Below are 17,574 nucleotides of genomic sequence, written 5' to 3' on the forward strand. Positions count from 1 at the left end.
CTTCTCCCAAGGTACGGTCTTTCACTGGCCACTGCCCACATCCATCACTCCTCGCCGTTAAAGCCCCGCGGCCTATTTGCCTGCCCCCTCAAGCCCCGCCTTCCGAGCCGAGTCCTCCGCGGCCACAGAGAAGAGCGAGCAGAGAGGAGGGCGTTTTGTGCGCTCCCGTGTCACCTCGCAGCCAATGGGGACGGTGGGCCGGAGAGCGGCGCGGCGGTGATAGGCTGGCGCGGCGGTGACGTCCCGGAGCGGAAGGCGGGCGTTAGGTTTGAATTGCAGGCGCGGGCGGTTGGGCCGGGGCGCGATGGCGGCGGTGGCGGCGATGGCGGCGATGGCGGCGCTGCCGGCCGAGGTGAACCGGCGGCTGGCGCAGGTCCTGCGGGAGGTGGACGACACCGACCTGCTGTGGCTGCAGGAGATCCGCGAGCTGGCGGACCAGATGTTCAGCAGGTACCGACCCGCCGCCCGCGCCGGGCCCCGCGCCGGCCGCCGCCCGCGCTGACCCGCCCCTCTCCTTCCCCCCGCAGCCACTGCAACAACGAGCCCGAGCTGATACCCAAGACGCCGTCGCAGAAGAAGCGGCAGCGGAGGAGGCGGCTTTCGACCCTGCAGGACGAGCAGCACGGGCCGTGCAGGAAGAGGTGGGCCCGGGGCGGGGGGGCCGGGCCGGGCGGCCGGGCCCGGGGCGCCCGCAGCGGGGGGGAACTGCGGGGCCGGAGGGGTCCGCCGGGAAGGGCTCCGCTCGGGGCTGATCTCCTGCCCACGGCGTGTGCCGCCCCGCGCATCGCGCCGGCGAAGGCCCGGTAACCGTCAGGTGTCTGTTTCATCTTTCTCCCGCTGTCTGTTCCGCTCCGGAGCGACGCTGCTCGTTAGCTCCTTTCTGCATTAGCCGCCCTTCTTAGCCCGGTGCGCGCTGAGCTCTTGGAGCAGCACATCCCACCTGATTTCTCTTTGTTTCTCCGTGTGTTCCTGTTCGTGTGTGGAAGAACTTTGGGCCACACGCTGCCCCAGCGCGGGTGGACAGAACAGTGCGGGGCTGTCCCACACGCACCCCACGAGTGAGGAACTAGACCTGCTATTTCTGCTTACTGTGTTTCCAGGCACGGATCTGCCAGGGAACTGGTTTGTTAGGAGGTCTGGTCTGATCCTGAAGCCAGTTCTAGTCTAATGTGTAATTCCTATTGCTAGATTATCTAGGAAGAGGAGCAGCCGCCTCAAACTTGTACCCTCCAGGCAACATTCTCAAGAACTCCACAATAAAGAAAGCCTGGAACTCCTCAGGGCTGCGCTCAAAGACGCCTCTCCACCTCAGCGTGTCACAAGATCCCAGGCTGCTGCATCGGCTAAACGCTCAGAGGCTGTTCCTGAGACCCCTCTTGTGCTGCAAGCAGAAGGGAAGATTCCTGTAATAGAAATTCAAGTCAGCGATCGCACTAGCGCGGAGCTGCACCTCCAGAAGAGCAAAGCTAAACCAGCAGAGCTCTCCTCGGCCGTCCTGAGCTCTGGTGATGATTCTCCCACGAAAGGCCGGGCTGTCAAATCACCACCTGCGCCTGCAGCCCCTGAGCCTGTGGTCCCTCAGACCCCCGAGGCCAACGGTGCGGGAGAAAGCGAAGCTGTGTCCAGGCAGAAGACAGCAAAGGCAGCTGATGCTACCGTCATTTTAAGCGATGAGCCTGGGCTGGAGGTGGCGGATGACGCTGCTCAGGTGGAAGAGGCAGCTGACAAGGAGCCGTCCCAGCGCCTACGGGACAGCCCAGGGACTCCGACGGGCTCCAGGCTGAGCCGCCGCTCCGTGCGCAGGAGTCTGATGGGCAAAACGTCCCTGACTCGCAGAACATCCTTGGCAGAGAAATACTCACTTGCCAGCAAGAGGAGAAGCATGACCCGGAGATCTGCTGCCAGCACGCAGGTCAAGAAGGCAGCTCGAAAGTCATCTGTGTCCTCCAGTCCCACAGACGGTGAGTTTGAATGTCACCCCGCGAGTTTGCTTTGTGCCTTCTTGCTCTTTGTGTTGATCACCTGCATTTTGCTGCTGAGGGAGAAGGTTCTGGGCTGGCTGTGCGGTTTGGTGCAGAGCTGGGCTGGGCTGGACAAGCTGCTGTCAGGCCTGGCTGTTCTGACTGACGTGCTAGAGACCGGCGTGAACGGAGCAGCCCAGGCAACCACGCTGGTTCGTGGCCTGGTAAATTAACAGCCTTAATTAACGTCTCGTGAGCTGCGGGGCGAGCGTGCGCAGCTCAGGACGAGGCTGGGATGCAGGCGTTGGATTTGGAGCGGGAGAGCCCAGGGATGGATGTATTTGATGTTGAGGATGGACTGGCTCTTCTGCACAGCATACTTTTTGTTTGAAGATAGAACTAATTCAGCTGTAATAACGTTGCTGTAATGTGTTAATCTGCAGTGATCCAGCCTTGTGGGATTTGTGCTGTATAAAACTGGCTTTTTTGCAGAGTTATCCTGTTTTGCTGTAGCAGGCTGTGCTCAGACAGGCACTGCGGTACCTTTGTCCGCGCCGGTTTCGCTGCTGTAGGTGAATGTGTTCTGGGGACGGTGTCGCATGTGGGGCTGCGCAGCTTTCTGAGCGCAGTGTTGGGCGCTCCGCAGCGGACACTAAAACTGGGGGGAGCTCTCATCTTTAACTGCAAAGGGGCCGTGAAGCAGCTTTATCTACCTAGTTTAAATGACCAGTCTGGATTATCTGGGTAACCTGGGAGGTTTAAGGAAGGCTTAATTTCTTCCCTCTGCGCTGCTTGACGCGACTGTTCTTCTGCCTAGTCAAGATGTGGGGTGTAAGGGGGGAACGGAGGTGTTTCAGGCAGCTCCAACTGAGCTGGTTAATGTCCCGAAGGCCACAGCACGTTAATTAACTGCAGAGTGTATCTGAGGCATCGGATCTTGCTCTGTGTGCACAGAGCTGTGTTTGCGCTTCCTTCCCCAGCCCCGCACGCTGGCTGTGCACAGTCTGCCCCGGGCTCCGCTCAGCCGGGGTAATTAACAGCATTAATAATTAATAATAATTCATCATTAACAGCAGCTTCCGCCCGGGCTAGGGCTTAAAAGCAGCTGCCGCTGTGCCAGCTGGAATGCTGAGCGTAAATAATGCTGGTTTTAACTACTGTGCATACCTGGATGTGGCCCCGCAAAATGGGTCTGAGCACAAACCTCCTCGCTCTTAATGTCAGCTCATTGAACACCACTTGGAACTCATCCATAATGGAAAACATTTGTTTTCTTATGTTAAAACTGCAGCAGTGTTTTCTCCAGTGCTATTTAGGTGCGTTGGCTGCCCTGACGTGTAGCGGCACGCATCCAGATTGCAGGCGAGAGCCTCTGCACCGGTCCTGAGGGAGCTCCGCGCCTCCACAGCCTCGGCCTGCACCCGTGCATTACAGCTCTGCTGTTTTTGTCTTTTCCTGCAGTCTCCAGCTCTGCAGAGGTGCCAGAGGATGAAGAAACAGTTGTCAACGCTGGGTGAGGCTTCTTTAAGATGTTTCTTTACTGTTAATGTCGCGCTTGGAGGGTTTTTTCACCGTGACGTTCTGGGTATAAAATACACTGCTTGCAGACAACAAGCGGCTTCCCTGTTTCCTTGATGTTATTAAACATGGCTGCCTTTTTTCTTTATATTTTCCTAGGCCTCCTCCTGGACCTTCTACCCCCTCCAAGCCGGTAAGATTTGAGCAGAGCTTAGAAGTGTTTCTGTTTGTGTGGGTCGGGAGCACGACGTGCTGCGTGCACTCTCACTTGTTGGGGGCTCTGGCCACAGGTCACTCAGTGCTGGAGGGCGCAGCACCTGGCGCTCACATGCAACAGCCCGCCCGCAGCCTCCCAGACACGGACCACGGAAAGCCTGAGACTGTTGACTGTGTTTTAATTGCAAATTCTCAGGCCTCATCTCTAATTGTGATCTTCTGTTGGGCTGCAAGATGCTCCCTGTCCCCAGCCGTAGGGTCTGACCCTCACATGCGTCTGGGTGGTCATGGTCCCCATGCTCATCTCCTCCCGCAGCCCCTGCTGCCCAGTGCCTTGGCAGTTCCTGTTGGTGCTCCCAGTGCGTTGAGAGGTCACTGTTGGTGCTCCCGGTGCGTTTGGAGTTGCAGTCGGTGCTCCCGGCGCTGCCCGGTGCGTTTGGAGTTGCAGTCGGTGCTCCCGGCGCTGCCCGGTGCGTTTGGAGTTGCAGTCGGTGCTCCCGGCGCTGCCCGGTGCGTTTGGAGTTGCAGTCGGTGCTCCCGGCGCTGCCCGGTGCGTTTGGAGTTGCAGTCGGTGCTCCCGGCGCTGCCCGGTGCGTTTGGAGTTGCAGTCGGTGCTCCCGGCGCTGCCCGGTGCGTTTGGAGTTGCAGTCGGTGCTCCCGGCGCTGCCCGGTGCGTTTGGAGTTGCAGTCGGTGCTCCCGGCGCTGCCCGGTGCGTTTGGAGTTGCAGTCGGTGCTCCCAGCGCTGCCAGCCCGTGGGTCCCAAAGCCTCTGCCTGCTCCTTACAGGCCTATAAAGCCATTATTGCCACACACTTCTGTACCAGTGTAAGTGCAAAGGCGGCAAATAGCAGCGCATGTCACAGCGATAACAGGAACAGTAAATCAGGGAAATGAGCTGTGGCTTCGCTGCGTTTCTCGGTTCATCCCTGCGGAGCGAGGGAGCGCTGCCAGGAGCCCAGCGAGCCCAAACACATTCCCAAGCGAAAAGCTTTCAGCCTTAGTGTATGGGTTTGTTCAGTTCAAGCGGTCGGTCCCTTGTTGCAGAGGCTCGTGCGGTGTTCACGGCTGTGCTGGCAGCGATGCCACTGCCCAGGAGGTCACCGGGGTGCTGGCCCGAGGTGCTGCGCTCAGCTGGAGTTACAGTGTTAGGGCTTCTCTCTGGGTGCTGGCACCCACGCTTTGTGCAGCGCACGTGGTTTTGCATTCTTTGGTGGTGCTGCAGACAGTGTCCTCGTCAGGGCGACATCATGATTGAAACTAATCGGCTGTTTCTGTGTGAGAGTTGTGCTGAAACCCGTTTGCTGTTCCTGCAGAATCCCCAAAGTCCACAGATGTCCCTCCGCTCTCAAACTGCCAACAGAAACAAAGAGCCACAGGAGACAAGCAGCAACGGTAACTCCCGGAGGGGTTTTGTGGCAGCGTTTTAAAAAGTCGTCACTTTGGGAAGTCTGAAAGACTGGCTGGTCAATTTGAGAGCCCAGTCTAGTCCTCGACAAGCGAGGGTTTGTTTCAGGAGTCTGTCCGCGAGGACACTCTGTGCTGGAGCTATTTTCCGCCCTGGGGAGCGCAGGGACGCGGAGCTGGAGGGGCCTGTTCGCGGGTCCGGGCTGAGCCCGATGCTGGAGCAGGCAGCAGAGTGTGCGGAGCAGGGCGCAGCGCCAGCACGGATCACGCTGCAGCCCTGCTGCACTCTGTGTCTCCGGTCCGCGGGGCGCTGTGCCGTTAGTTGCCGAAAGCGAGAAAGGTCCTGCTGTGCATAATTCGTGGCAGGTTTTTCGCTGTTTAGTGAGCTGCTCAATCTGTTGTCTGCTTTCACAGCTGTGTTGGAGGGAGCGTTTTTCTGCTAGAACTGTGTAACTATGCTTTCTTTCAGAAAACAACTTACATAAGAACGAAGTGACCCAGGAACCACCCCAGAGTGCCAGGTACGTGGGTAGAACCGTTCTGCTCGGGAGGTGCCGCTGGACACCTGCAGTCCAGTGCAGAGCAGGTTCGGCACTGAACTTTGTCAGATGGCCTCAGTGTTCGGTGGCTATGAAGCTTTTGCAATAAGTTTTCTCTGCCTCTATGAAAAGAAGATTTAATCAGTATCTTCTGTGGCATTAGAAATTTTTTATCCCCTGGTGTATACACGATGAATTACCTTCTAAGCTAGGGCAGTTTTAGGAGCTTTTTTAAACCTGACTTTGGGACAACCAGGAGGCTTTGCCATGTATGATACTTTTCTCCCAGGAGAAAGCCAAGTTACAAAAGAGCTGTGGACGAGCGCTATGACATCCAGCAAGCGCAAGACGGAGGGCTCTCCCCTCCGAGAAAGAAGGTGCCATCCCCTGCCTTTCCAGCCAGCAAAGTAAGGTCCTTGTAACCCCGAGGTACTTCACCAGGCTTGTTTCTTACTCACGATCCTGAGGATGGTTTTTGGCATTCCCCTCACAGGTGGTGCGGCCTTTCAAAACGTTTTTGCACACCGTGCAGAAGAACCAACTTCTCATGACGCCGACCTCTGTGGGCAGACATGGCGTGATAAAATCTTTCATCAAGTACAACACTCCTGATCCCAAGGTGAGAGGGGACTGTCGTGAGCTGGTACGTGGCGGTCTGAGGAGTGCCTGAGCTGTAGCCCAGACATGGAAAAAAACGGGGGCTAAACATAACCGAATGGCACCAGAGCAATAAGATAAAGTCGTTAGGTTTAAATTAGCCAGCTTGGATGCTAATAACACCAGTCATTTGCAATATGGAGCCCAGTGTAAGGTAATAACTCAAATATTTCACCGTGCTTATCAATGGGTTTGTACTAAGACCAGGCCTGTCATAACGAGGCATCTGCAGTATCAAATCTGGCATTAAATCAGTTGATGTTCCTGTTTGCTGTGGGTGGTGTTGTGTGGATCCTGCCCTATGACGGGCAGTGTACGGTGGCTGGGCTGGCTGGGCTGTTTGCGAAAGTGGGGCAGACACCCTGACGTGGGGCTGCTGGGGGCGTGAGACGAGCTGCGGGTTTCCTGGGTGCATGGTGCTGGTTTGGATGAGACAGAGCCCTGGGGAAGTGCCGGTGCCAGCCCTGGGTTAAGGAGATCGGGTGTCTCCGGCAGCCCGTCCGTCCCCGCGCTCGCTGCGGGAGGTCCCCGTCGTTGCCAAGCGTTAGCGCTGCTGCTTTGGTTCTTTTTACCAACACAAATCAGTGTGCTGTCTGTCTGTCTGCAAGCTCTGCGGAAGCTGCTGATGCTTCTGTTTCAACTCCCCAGCAGCTTCTCTCGCTCTCTGACATGAACACCGCTTGTTTTCCATCACGGCTGTTCCCAAACATCCGTGGCCATGTCACCGTTGCCTGAGCTGTGTTTCAGGGCTGTGACCATCCTCGATGCTGGTTGTGGTTCCCCGGTGGTGTCTCTGGGCCCTTAAGCTGAGCAAACTGAGGTAGAAAGTTGCCCTGACAAGTTGGTATAATCACGTTTCAATCCAACCAGGAAAAGGAGAGGCAGAAACTGGAGACTCTGCGGAAAAAGCAAGAGGCCGAGCAGCTGAGGAAACAAAAACTGGAGGAAGAAAAGAAACGGCGGCTGGAAGAGGCAAAGCTGTGAGTATTTGCTTTCTGCCTTGTCTGGCCTGCTCTGCGCCTCTGGGACCCTGGGTCTGGGTTTTCCATCTTGCAGAGTCCATACCTACAGCAAAAGCTCTTGCTGGCTTGCTCTCACACCGCAAGAACAGTGTTTGTTCTCACAGTATCTATCTAGTACACTAATAAGAAGTTAGGTATCCCAGCTGACGGCCGCTTCAGCTTCTAGTCTTCACTCCTCCGTCTCAGATGGACCTTACAAGCACCGCTAGGGTCTAAAGGAGTGGTGTATTTTGTGCTGCGTGCGGCTGGGTTTGGGCCGTGAGGAGCTCTCCTGGCCGCGCTGCAACGCGAGTTGCCCCGTGTCCCGCAGGAAGCGCGAGGAGCGGCTGCGCAAGGTCCTGCAGACTCGGGAGCGGGCCGAGCAGATAGAGGAGGAGAGGAAGAGGCGCATCGAGCAGAAGATCGCTCTGTCTGAGGAGAAGACTGAGAAGGTGAGGCCGCGTGTGCTGGAGCTGGTGGGGCTGTGTTTGCAGCCCTGGGCCGGCTGGTTCCCGGGACAGCCGGGGTGAACACGGACTGCACGCTGCTGCCTCAGGGACTAGAAAACGCGTTGGTGATGTTGGCTGTGCCACAGCACTGGCTGCCCTGGGCTCCAGTTCAAATGGCAGCTCTAGCGCATCCAAAGCAGCAGCACTTAGCAGCGGCAGGACCTCCTGCAGGCCCCGCTGGCCGCTGTTAGTCCCTGCTCTCTGCTCGGTGTTCACGCTGGCCAGACGGGGCTGTTAGTGGGGAGTGAGTCCCGCTGGTCGCTCCTCGGCTCTCCAGTCCGTGAGCCGCCTGGTGTGCGGAACCAGGGAGTCTCGCTGCGGCGTTGCTGCCGGTGCGCGGTCACGGCAGCGAGCGGCACCTCTGTTCTGCAGCAGCCCCGCAGCAGAGGGTCCTCCGAGATAAACACTCTGTGAGGTGGGTGATGGACTTGAGTGCGCCTTCCAGAAAGAGGAGCTGGGGCTGCTTGGAGCCTGCAGAACCGACTGGAGAACAGTCGAGTGAAGAACTTCCCAGAAACGTGGTGGTTCCAGTGACTGCCTTTCTCCTGGATACAGCAAATGGCAGATGAAAGCCTTTGTTTTCCAGGATTATGAGTCTAAATAGGCTTTATTAAGGCTCTGTTAGTCAGATGGGAGAAGAGCTTCAAGCAGATAAAGCAGCCTAATGGCCCCAAGGCTTTATCTGCCTGAGGTTGTGCTCCCATCTGACTGATGGCTGGAGAGGTGAACGCACACATCCTTCCCCAGAGCTGTCCTGGTGGCGGGCACTGTCGGGCCATTAGCACACGTGACCGTAGCAGTCATTTGTCTGCTTTAATTATCTCCGTCTGCTTTTCTTATTTCATGGTTCTGAGAACATATTCTGATGGCTTTTGTGGTATTAGATGGATGAATTCCAGAATAGGATCAGTTCTTCCCGTGGAGGTGTAAAAGGTCATCTCCTTAAATGCTAAATTTCAAAGTAAAGCACAGGTCCCGTTGCTCCTGGTGCCACAGGAGGAAGGCGCTGCCCGGGGAGGGTGGGAGCTCTGCCGGTCTGAGTTGCTGCCGCGATGCTTTGTGTGCAGCGTCCTGCGGGCGCTCAGCGGTGCTGTGTCGCAGGTGCGGGAGGAGAGGCTGGCGGAAGAGAAGATCAAGAAGAAAGCGGCTGCCAAGAAGCTGGAGGAGGCAGAGGCGCGGCGCAGGCAGGAGGAGGAGGCCAGGAGGCAGAGGGCGCTGCAGCAGGTGAGTGCTGGAGCCCGTCCCGCCAGCCATCGGAGCGGCCGCCTGCCCCGGCCGCTGTGCGCAGGAGTCTGACCCAAACCGAGGGAGAATCCGTGCAGTCGGGGGCCTTCGTGCTCAGGTCTCCCTGCAGAGTTGTGCTGGTAGCTGTCAGTCGTGGTTGTCACCCACGTTTCTTCTGCGGTTCTGGACAGGTTCTTACTAAAGACCTTAATTTGTGGATTGGCAAGCACGAAAATCTCTCAGTTAAGCCCATCTCAGAGGTGCAGACCGCGGCGGCCGTTGGGCCTTTGGGGTGCGTTGTGGGCAGCGCTGAAGCAGCCGGGTGGTGACGCAGCGCCTGGAGCACTGGGGCCATCGGTGTTTCCTGCTGAGCAGAGAAAGGTGCCCGAGTCTTGGGCCAGATAAACTGCTCCTGCTCCTTGATTCTGGAGCCTGGGGCCATCAGTGTTTGCTGCTGAACAGTGAAAGGTGCCCGAGTCTTGGGCCAGATAAGCTGCTCCTGCTCCTCGATTCTGGAGCCGGTTCCTGTGCAGTGTGGGGTGGGTAACTGCCCTGTTGGGCTCCCCAGGAGGAGGAGGAACGTCGGCACAGAGAGCTGGTGCAGAAGAGGAAGGAAGAGGAGCAGGAACGTGCCAGGAAGGCTGCAGAGCAGAGACAGGCGGAGCAGGAGAGAGAGCGACAGCTGGCTGCGGAGAGGGAGCTGGAGAAGAAGAAGGAACAGGAGAGGATCCAGGCAGAGAAGTAAGACAATATCCATTTATGTGCTAAATTCCGTGCTGGGACTGCGAAAGCAGCAGGAACAGCGGGTGCTGGTGAAAGGCCCGAGCCGTGACGAGCTGCTCTGCGTGACGTGCAGCTCTGCACCGTCCTGGGCGCCGCGCTCCAGAACTTCTGCGCTCAGTAATGCGGGCAGAGAGGTGGGGAGGACACCCTTGCGCGGTTTTGGGAATGACGGCCTGTGGTTTGGTTTGCAGGTTGCGGGAGCAGCAGGAGCGCGCTGCTCGCCTGCAGAAGGCTGTGCTGGCTGCTGAGCAGCAGCTCCACAGGGAGACGGAGAAGAAACAGGTGAGTCCCCTCCTCTGGTCGGTGGGTAGAGCCGCACGGGCCTGAGTTCCGTGTCCGTTGCTGCTGGGAGCAGCCGAGCTGCGCTTGCTCTCTTAGCCGGCAGCAGTGCTGCAGGAGGGACAGGCAACACGTGCTGAACAGGCTTCCAGATTTACCCCTCTCTGTGCCCAGGTGCGTCTGTACCTCTCTCGGTATCAAACAGGAATTAATTCCAGACTTTTCAGAAGCAACGTCTGGATTTTACGTGTGTGCCACCTCCCGCAGAACCTCAAGGACAAACCAGGCTTTCCTGGCGGTCGTGCCAGCACAGATTAACTGAGCCAAGTAGCAAGTGACAGGAGAAGAGGAAACGGCCTCAAGTTGCGCCAGGGGAGGTTGAGGTTGGATATTAGGAGAAAATTCTCCCCCAAAGGGCTGTGGGGCATTGGAACAGGCTGCCCAGGGCAGTGCTGGAGTCACCATCCCTGGAGGGGTTGAAAAGGCGTTTAGACGAGGTTCTCAGGGACGTGGGGCAGTGCCAGGGTCAGGTTATGGTTGGACTCGATGATCCTGAGGGTCTCTTCCAACCAAAGTGATTCTGATTCTATCTAACACGGGTTCTGCTTGTCAAGCACACAAGCTCAGTAACACAATCAGTGTGATGGGTGTTTTCTCTACACCGGCTGCAAGTCCCTTGACCGTGTTTACGTTTCTCCTCCTCACCATTCCTCTGCAATTCCCGTACACTTGGCCTCTAAAAATACCGTTTATTAGTCTAAAAAGGGGCTGAGATCAGCGGCCCAGGCCGTTCCACCTGGGGGTGCTCAGCTGCTTTCTGACGCTCGCGCCCTGAAGGTGAAGTCAGCAGCAGGTTCCTGAAGCACCCAGGAGGGCAGCGGGTGCTCCCAGCTGGGAAGGTCTGCGGGAAGCTCGGGCTGTTGCTTTGCGTTTGTTCACCCCCTGAGCACCACGAGCCTCAGAGACTCGCAATGAGATGCTTAGTTGTGTGGGGATTTTGGTTTTTTCCCAAACCGATAAAATGGATCCCTGGATTAAGAGCGTGGCTTAGTTCACAAGGTTAATTAACTGGTGGTGTTGGCTTGCCAGCAGGAGCAGCAGAGGCTAGCAGAGGTGAAGAGGCAGGAGCAAGAACAGAAGAAACTGCTAGAGCAACAAAAGGCTAAAGACTTAGCCCAAGCGCAGCACCCAGGAAACAAAGAGGTATTTCTGCTCTCTGGCCAAACCGCTCCCAGGGCTGGCAAAGGGCACCGTGATCCCAGCCCCGACGCTGCTTCAAGGGGCACTTCTACCCTCTGCTTCTCGCGCTCCCTTTCAATAGCAAAGGGACCCTGTGACCGTTCTCCCGGGTTATCTGAGTCCCGGTGGCCTCAGCACGTCCGTGTGAATGCTGGGGGCGGAGGGACGGGGAGCGCAGGGTGTGCCGGGGCAGAGCCGCCCCTTGGGCAGCGGCTGGAGCTCCAGGCGGGAGCCGCGGAGCTGCGGTTTCGGTTCAGGGCCGGGCACGGCCACAGGATGGCAGCCGAGCCGCTGCTCGGGAGAGCGCACAGCTCGGGAGAGCTGTGTTTCAACCCCTACACGCAAACCCCGTGAAACTGAGTCAATGCTCACGGGCACGAAGCCGCGAAGGCCACCTTTTGTGGGGAAGAAAGCTTTCCAGCTTTCTAGAGAGATGTTTCGTGGGTGGGGAAATTTCAGTGCTGCTGTTCCATAGGAGTGACAATAGTCTGTCCTGAGCTGTTACGTCCACATTCTCTGCACGGTAATAATCCGTTTAACAGTTAAACAAGCCCAGGAGTTTGGTTTCAGGGTATTTAAAGCCCATTACTCAGCTCCAGCTTTGAGGATGTAACAGCTCCACTTAAGCCTTGCTTGAACTGAGTGGACCAGCTTTATAGAATCATAGAGTGTCCTGAGCTGTAGGGACCCACAGGATCATGGAGTCCAGCCCCGTCCCTGCACAGGACACCACGCAGGTCACCCCGTGTGTCTGGGGACATTGTCCAGTCTCTTCTTGAACACTGTCGGGCTGGGGCCGTGACACCTCCCTGGGAGCCTGTTCAGTGCCCAGCACCTCTGGGGAAGAACCTTTGCCTCATGTCCCCCCCCAGCACATCTTGTGCCGTTCCCTGGGGTGCATTACGTGCATCTCTGGCTGGCTTCTTCATGTCATACAGAGCCAATTAAGTGGCCTAATTAATCAGAAGGCAATGCAAAGCCATAATTGGCTCAAAACTTCGGAAGGTGGGTTGAGTTCTCGGGTGAGAGCTGCGGTGCCGCCGGGCTGGGGTCGTGCAGCGGGGCGGCGGGCGAGCGCGGCGCTGGGGTGCCCGGCCCGGGGCGGCGAGCGCGTGCGGCGCTGCCGCATCAACGCCCGCGGACCGGGGCTGTGTTTCCAGATCCTACCCGGCTCCGAGTCGTACCAGATGACTCCGCAGAGCCGGAAAGCCCCGAAGCCCCTCGCGGTGAACACAGCTGACAACTACGGAATGGATCTGAACAGCGATGACTCCACCGATGACGAAAGCCACCCCCGCAAGCCCATCCCCGCCTGGGCCACGGGTGAGTGTGGGCAGGTCGAGGTCTCTCCCGAGGTCCTGGGCTTTGCTCCAGCCCAGAGTGAGACCCAGTGCAGGGCTCTGCCCAGCTCTCCCTGCTCGCTCGTGAGTTAAGGGTCGGAGTGTCCAGCGGTGTGGCTGCAGTGCCGAGCCGAGGGCTCCTCAGGCAGTGCATCTGTGACAATGTTGGGAACAAAAGCTTTTAAACTGCTTTACTAGAGCTGCTGGTGTCCCTTTGCCAGCGCGAGGGGAGCAGCGATGGACCCGTGCTCTGGCCTTGAGCCCGCTTCTTGCTGATTTGGCTTTAAAGAGCGAAGCGGCGCCAGATGCCGCGGGCCAGTTTCAGCCCCGCTGTTGGTCTGGTTCTGAAATACCCAGTTCCACTCACATTCCACCCAGCCCAGGGGAGTGAAGGAGCTGCAGGGAAACCGATGGTACCTGCAGGAGGACAAGCCGAGCATCCTCACCTCTGGCAAACTCACCCTGGTTCCTGAACAGAATGCAGACCACACAACATGTGCCCTCCCATTTATCCATGGTCAATCTCTAGGCTCAAACAGGGTGCTTTAAACCATTGAATAGCAGGATTTCCCCCATTTGCGACCTCACTGTGATGAGAGATGAGCAGAGCAGGGGCGCGCTGCACGCGAACGGGCTGCACATCAATTCCGGTTAGAAGTGTAACGTAGGTGTTGTGTCTGTGCAGGGAGCCAGCTGCGCCAGGCCGTCCTGCAGCAGTACCGCCACCCGCCCAGCCTGCGCGCGCTGTTCGGGGCCATCGCCGTGCCGCGGCTGGAGAGCATTTTCCGCAAGAGCAAGCCGCGCTACTTCAAGCGCACGAGCTCGGCGGTGTGGAGCTCACCCCCGTTCCCCGGGGCCCGGCCGGCGCTCGCGCTGCCCCACGCGCCCAGGAAGTAGCGGGGGCTCCGGCCGTAGGGGAGAAAAGATCCTGTGCAGCGTCTGTAAATCTGTAGGTTTTAGCGTTGAATAAAGGTCAGCTGGTTTGGGCCTCTCCCATTTTCTCCTTCTGGGGCTTGTTTTCTCACTGTGGCTTTTGGGAGGAATTGCCTCGGAAAGGATGCGCTTCCACTCATCACAGGCCTCGTTAGGCTGCTTGTCACTAACTGAGGCGCATCTAAAATTCACACTTTTTTAGAACAGAATTATATACATTATTTGTCTCAAACCAGAAGAACATGAACAAAGCGCCTCACTTCCAAGGCCGCCCTCGCTCCCTCCCCGTGGGACCAGCTCCAGGGACACAGAGTCAGGATGGGCTCTGCCAGCACAGCTGCTGGTGCCGCCCCCGGGAGCTTTGCCATGGAGCCGCTGGACCGCAGCCCCGGAGCTGCGGTGTCCGTGTGAAACCGGGGCCGAGCCCGCCACCCGGGACCCCGTGCCGTCCCGCGGCTCCCAGCCGGGCCGGGAGCGGGCCGGGAGCGCTGCGCCGGCGGGGAGCGCAGCGGGCAGCGTGCGGCGGGTGCCTCTTGGGGCCGCGCTCGTGTCCTGAGCCCAGTCCCCGCGCAGCACGGTGAGCACGGAGCAGCGCTGACGCCGAGGGGCCCGTCAGGCCCGTGTGGCTCCCAGGGTGGCTCCCAGCGCGGCTCCCAGCGCGGCTCCCAGCGCGGCTCCCAGCGCGGCTCCCGCATCGCCCCGCGGTCCTGCCGAGCGATGCTGGCGGAGCAGCGCTCGCTCCCGCCGGGCAGGGCCCATCTGAGCACACGGGAAAATGAGCCCCTCCTCTCCTCCAGAATTCCCCGGCAGGGAATCCCGGGTGTACAGCAGACACCCCTCTCGAGCACGCGAGGCTTCCGCGGGGAGGCGCTGCAGCGCGTCCTCCAGCGCACGGCGCTCAGCGCCCCAAACCGCGCTCGCTGCCCCGTTTCTGCGCACAGCCCCAGCTACCGCTGGGGGAGCCTCTCTGCGCCCTGGGCATCTCCACGGACACACGGAAGCACAAACCAGAGAAGCCTCCGGCGCCCCGGTCTGAGTTGGCAAAAGAGCCCCAGGCAAGCGGCCCGGTCGGGTTTGGTGACGCCCGGTCGGGTTTGGTGACGCCCGGTCGGGTTTGGTGCCGCCCGCCCGGAGAGGACGCCGGGCTCCGCCGCACGCTCAGCCGGCCCGCGGCCCCTCTCTGCCCCTCTGTCCGGCCGTGAAGAGCAACAGCAGCACTTCTGAGGAAGGAATTTTATGTTATAATTTCATATTTCACTGTTATAGTCACCTAGATGACCAACTTCACACCATAAAAAGATGAGAATCATACGTTTCTAGCGTCCTAGAGGAAGGTCAGCAGGTGTTCACTGTGTATGTGGTTCTTCACAGCCATTTAAAAATGAACCGTATCCCAGGTAGTCCCTCGAGGCCCTGGGCACCCCTGCACAAGCGCTTCACACTCAGGGGGGAGCGGGGGGACCTCTTCTCTTCCAGGCCCCCACTTCTTCACCACCTTTAACCCGAGTGCTGAGGGACCCGAACCCTCTGCCAGAGCCGCTCGTGGTGCTGATCTCGCAGCCCGTGCCAGCGCCAGCGCCAGCGTCAGCCCCGCGGGGCAGGGCAGCCAGGGCACCCGGCTCTCACCCGGCTTTCATCCGCCCGCTCCCCAAACACGGGCCTGGATCCATCCCAGCGCAGCTGCGTGACCCGCTGGGCCCGCTCCCCCCGCACAGCACCATCCCCAGGTGCACCACGCATGAATAAACACCCCAGGTGCACCACACATAAATAAACACCCCAGGTGTACACCCCACATAAACAAACACCCCAGGCGTGCACCCCACATAAATACCCCCTGTATGATACGCGCCCAGGCGTCTGCGCCGCGCTGGCCGCCGGCACGGGGTGCAGCTGGCCGCCATGCAGCTCGCCGCTCCGCTGCTCCTCGCCGCGCTGCTCTGCAGCTCCCTCGGTGAGTTTTGCCGATTGACAAAATAGGATTTTAACTTTTTTATAACCTCGAACTCATTAAACCCCTGCAGAAAGTATTCAAACTGCTCAGAGTCCCTCAGAACCTGCTGGAAGGGACTCCGGGAAGCAGCTGAAAGGCGCCTGGCGCCTCTTTAAAGCTTTCGAGAACAGGCTGTGTCCCTGCTGCGGGACGTGTCCCCGTGGGTCCCGCCGGGGTGACAGGGACACTCAGGCACCCGGCCTGCAGGAGAACGCCCATCGCAGCGGCCGCTGTGGGGTCTCGGGGGTCGTTTTGCTGGGGACACGGGGCGGTTGGTGGGAGCCCGCGCAGCGCCCGAGCGCTCAGCCCGGCCCGCGCCCACGGACGGGGCTGGGGTGGGGACAGCGCGGCTCACGCAGCACCCGCACCGGGGCTGATCCGTCTGTCCTGGTCTGTCCTGCCGCTGCCCGGGACCGGAGCAGACGTGGGGACCCGGCCCTGAGCAAAACCAACCCAACACGCCTCAGTGCCCGGGGGGCGGCTGCTGCGGGAGGAGAGGCCGGGAGCAGGCGGCAGCTCGCCAGGAGGGACCTGTGCCAGAGCAGCCCCGCAGGAACACATCTCTGAGAGCTTTGGAAGAGCCCAGAGCTCAGAACACGGCCAGGAAAACCTCGGTGTGGTTTGCGGGGGGTGAACGGGCGGCAGCGGCTCAGAGCGGGGCCCGTCCCTCACCCACCGTCTGTCCCCAGGAGCCGGGACCCCCGGGACCGTCCCCAGCCTCCTCAGGACGCTGCTCCAGGGCTCTGCCGAGCAGCTGCACTCGGGCCCGATGGCTCAATACGCAGCGGATAACACAACCGGCGCCGCCCTGGCCTCGCTAAAGGAATGCATCGACCAGCTTTCCCCTGAGCACCTGCGCGCCCTCGTCCGCCTGCTGGTAACCCACCCCTTTGTTATCCCCGGCAGTGCCCGGCGTGCCCGGTACCCCATCCCGCACGAAGGGCACGCAGGTCCCTTCCCTGCAGCATCCCCGTGACCGGCACAGGGTCTGCGAGCTCGTTGCACAGCAGGTGGTCCCAACAACAAACACGGGGGTTTTCCTGGAGACTGGGACCTGCGGAGCCGCGGCCTCCGGGGCAGGAGCAGCCCTGGTGCAGCGGTGCGATCGGGATGGAGCCGGGAACACGTCCTGGTGACAGCCGGGAGGACCCCGGCACGTGTGGCAGCGGCTCCCGGTGACCACGGACGGGACCCCGGGTGATGTGTGGAGCTCAAGCTCCACGGGTGGGGGATGGAGCCCGTGTCCCCACGTGGGTCACAGCGTTGCTGTGCGGCTCGGATGCCACCGTCACTGTGCGGCTCGGGTGCCACTGTGGCTGTGTGGCTCGGGTGCCACCGTGGCTGTGCGGCTCAGGTGCCTCCGTCACTGTGCGGCTCGGGTGCCACCGTGGCTGTGTGGCTCAGGTGCCTCCGTCACTGTGCGGCTCGGGTGCCGCCGCGACTCCGGCTGCTCTGGGCACGCGTGTGGGGTCTGTCCTGCCACACTCTCAGCTCCTGCTTTCTGTTTCAGAGCGTTGTTCGGACAGAGGCCTGAAGTGACGAGATTTGACCTGGCTGCCCATAACGCCCAGGACGAGCTCCAGCTCCTCGTGCCCAGCGCCTCTGGCAAAGCAACAAACACAAACACCGGAGAAACCAGGATCCTGGCAGCTGTTTTACCAACCACACGCTGCCCACGACACCCGTCACCTTCCAGACTACCGCAGATCTCGTTTCTTTAGAGGGAACATCTAAGTTCTAAATAAAATCCAGATGATGCTTTAAGATCGTTCCTGTAATTTGTCTTTATAAATGAAGGTCTTATTTTTCTTCTCCTTACTGCCAGGACAAGACGCTGTGGGTTCCTCGCCCCAGCGCTTCTCAGCCTCACACGCACTCACGGACCCGAGGGACGGGAAAGGAAACCACGCATTTCCCTGGGCTGCTCCTGAACGTGTCCGTCTGTCTGTCTGTCCCGCCGAGCTGTTCAGGCAGCTCA

General features: G+C 59.4%; 1 protein-coding gene across 3 annotated transcripts; it reads left to right on the forward strand.

Annotated features, from left to right (window-relative positions):
- The first annotated feature begins 262 nt into the window (after positions 1 to 262).
- On the forward strand, positions 263 to 13,666 carry INCENP (inner centromere protein). Of its 3 annotated transcripts, none has more exons than XM_065840227.2 (17): positions 263 to 450; positions 528 to 641; positions 1,189 to 1,961; positions 3,423 to 3,474; positions 3,639 to 3,672; positions 5,009 to 5,087; positions 5,569 to 5,620; positions 5,928 to 6,045; positions 6,132 to 6,257; positions 7,166 to 7,275; positions 7,628 to 7,748; positions 8,907 to 9,029; positions 9,598 to 9,770; positions 10,004 to 10,094; positions 11,184 to 11,294; positions 12,491 to 12,653; positions 13,356 to 13,666. In XM_065840227.2, exons 1-17 carry the CDS (start codon positions 305 to 307, stop codon positions 13,565 to 13,567), a joined length of 2,598 nt encoding a protein of 865 aa, XP_065696299.1. In that variant the 5' UTR covers positions 263 to 304; the 3' UTR covers positions 13,568 to 13,666. The 3 variants fall into 3 exon arrangements, with proteins under 3 accessions (XP_065696299.1, XP_065696300.1, XP_065696298.1); XM_065840226.2 differs by having other exon boundaries at positions 264 to 450; positions 11,181 to 11,294; XM_065840228.2 differs by lacking the exon at positions 11,184 to 11,294.
- The last annotated feature ends 3,908 nt before the right edge of the window (positions 13,667 to 17,574 follow it).

The sequence above is a fragment of the Patagioenas fasciata genome, chromosome 5, assembly GCF_037038585.1.
Source record: "Patagioenas fasciata isolate bPatFas1 chromosome 5, bPatFas1.hap1, whole genome shotgun sequence".
Taxonomy (NCBI): Eukaryota; Metazoa; Chordata; class Aves; order Columbiformes; family Columbidae; genus Patagioenas; species Patagioenas fasciata.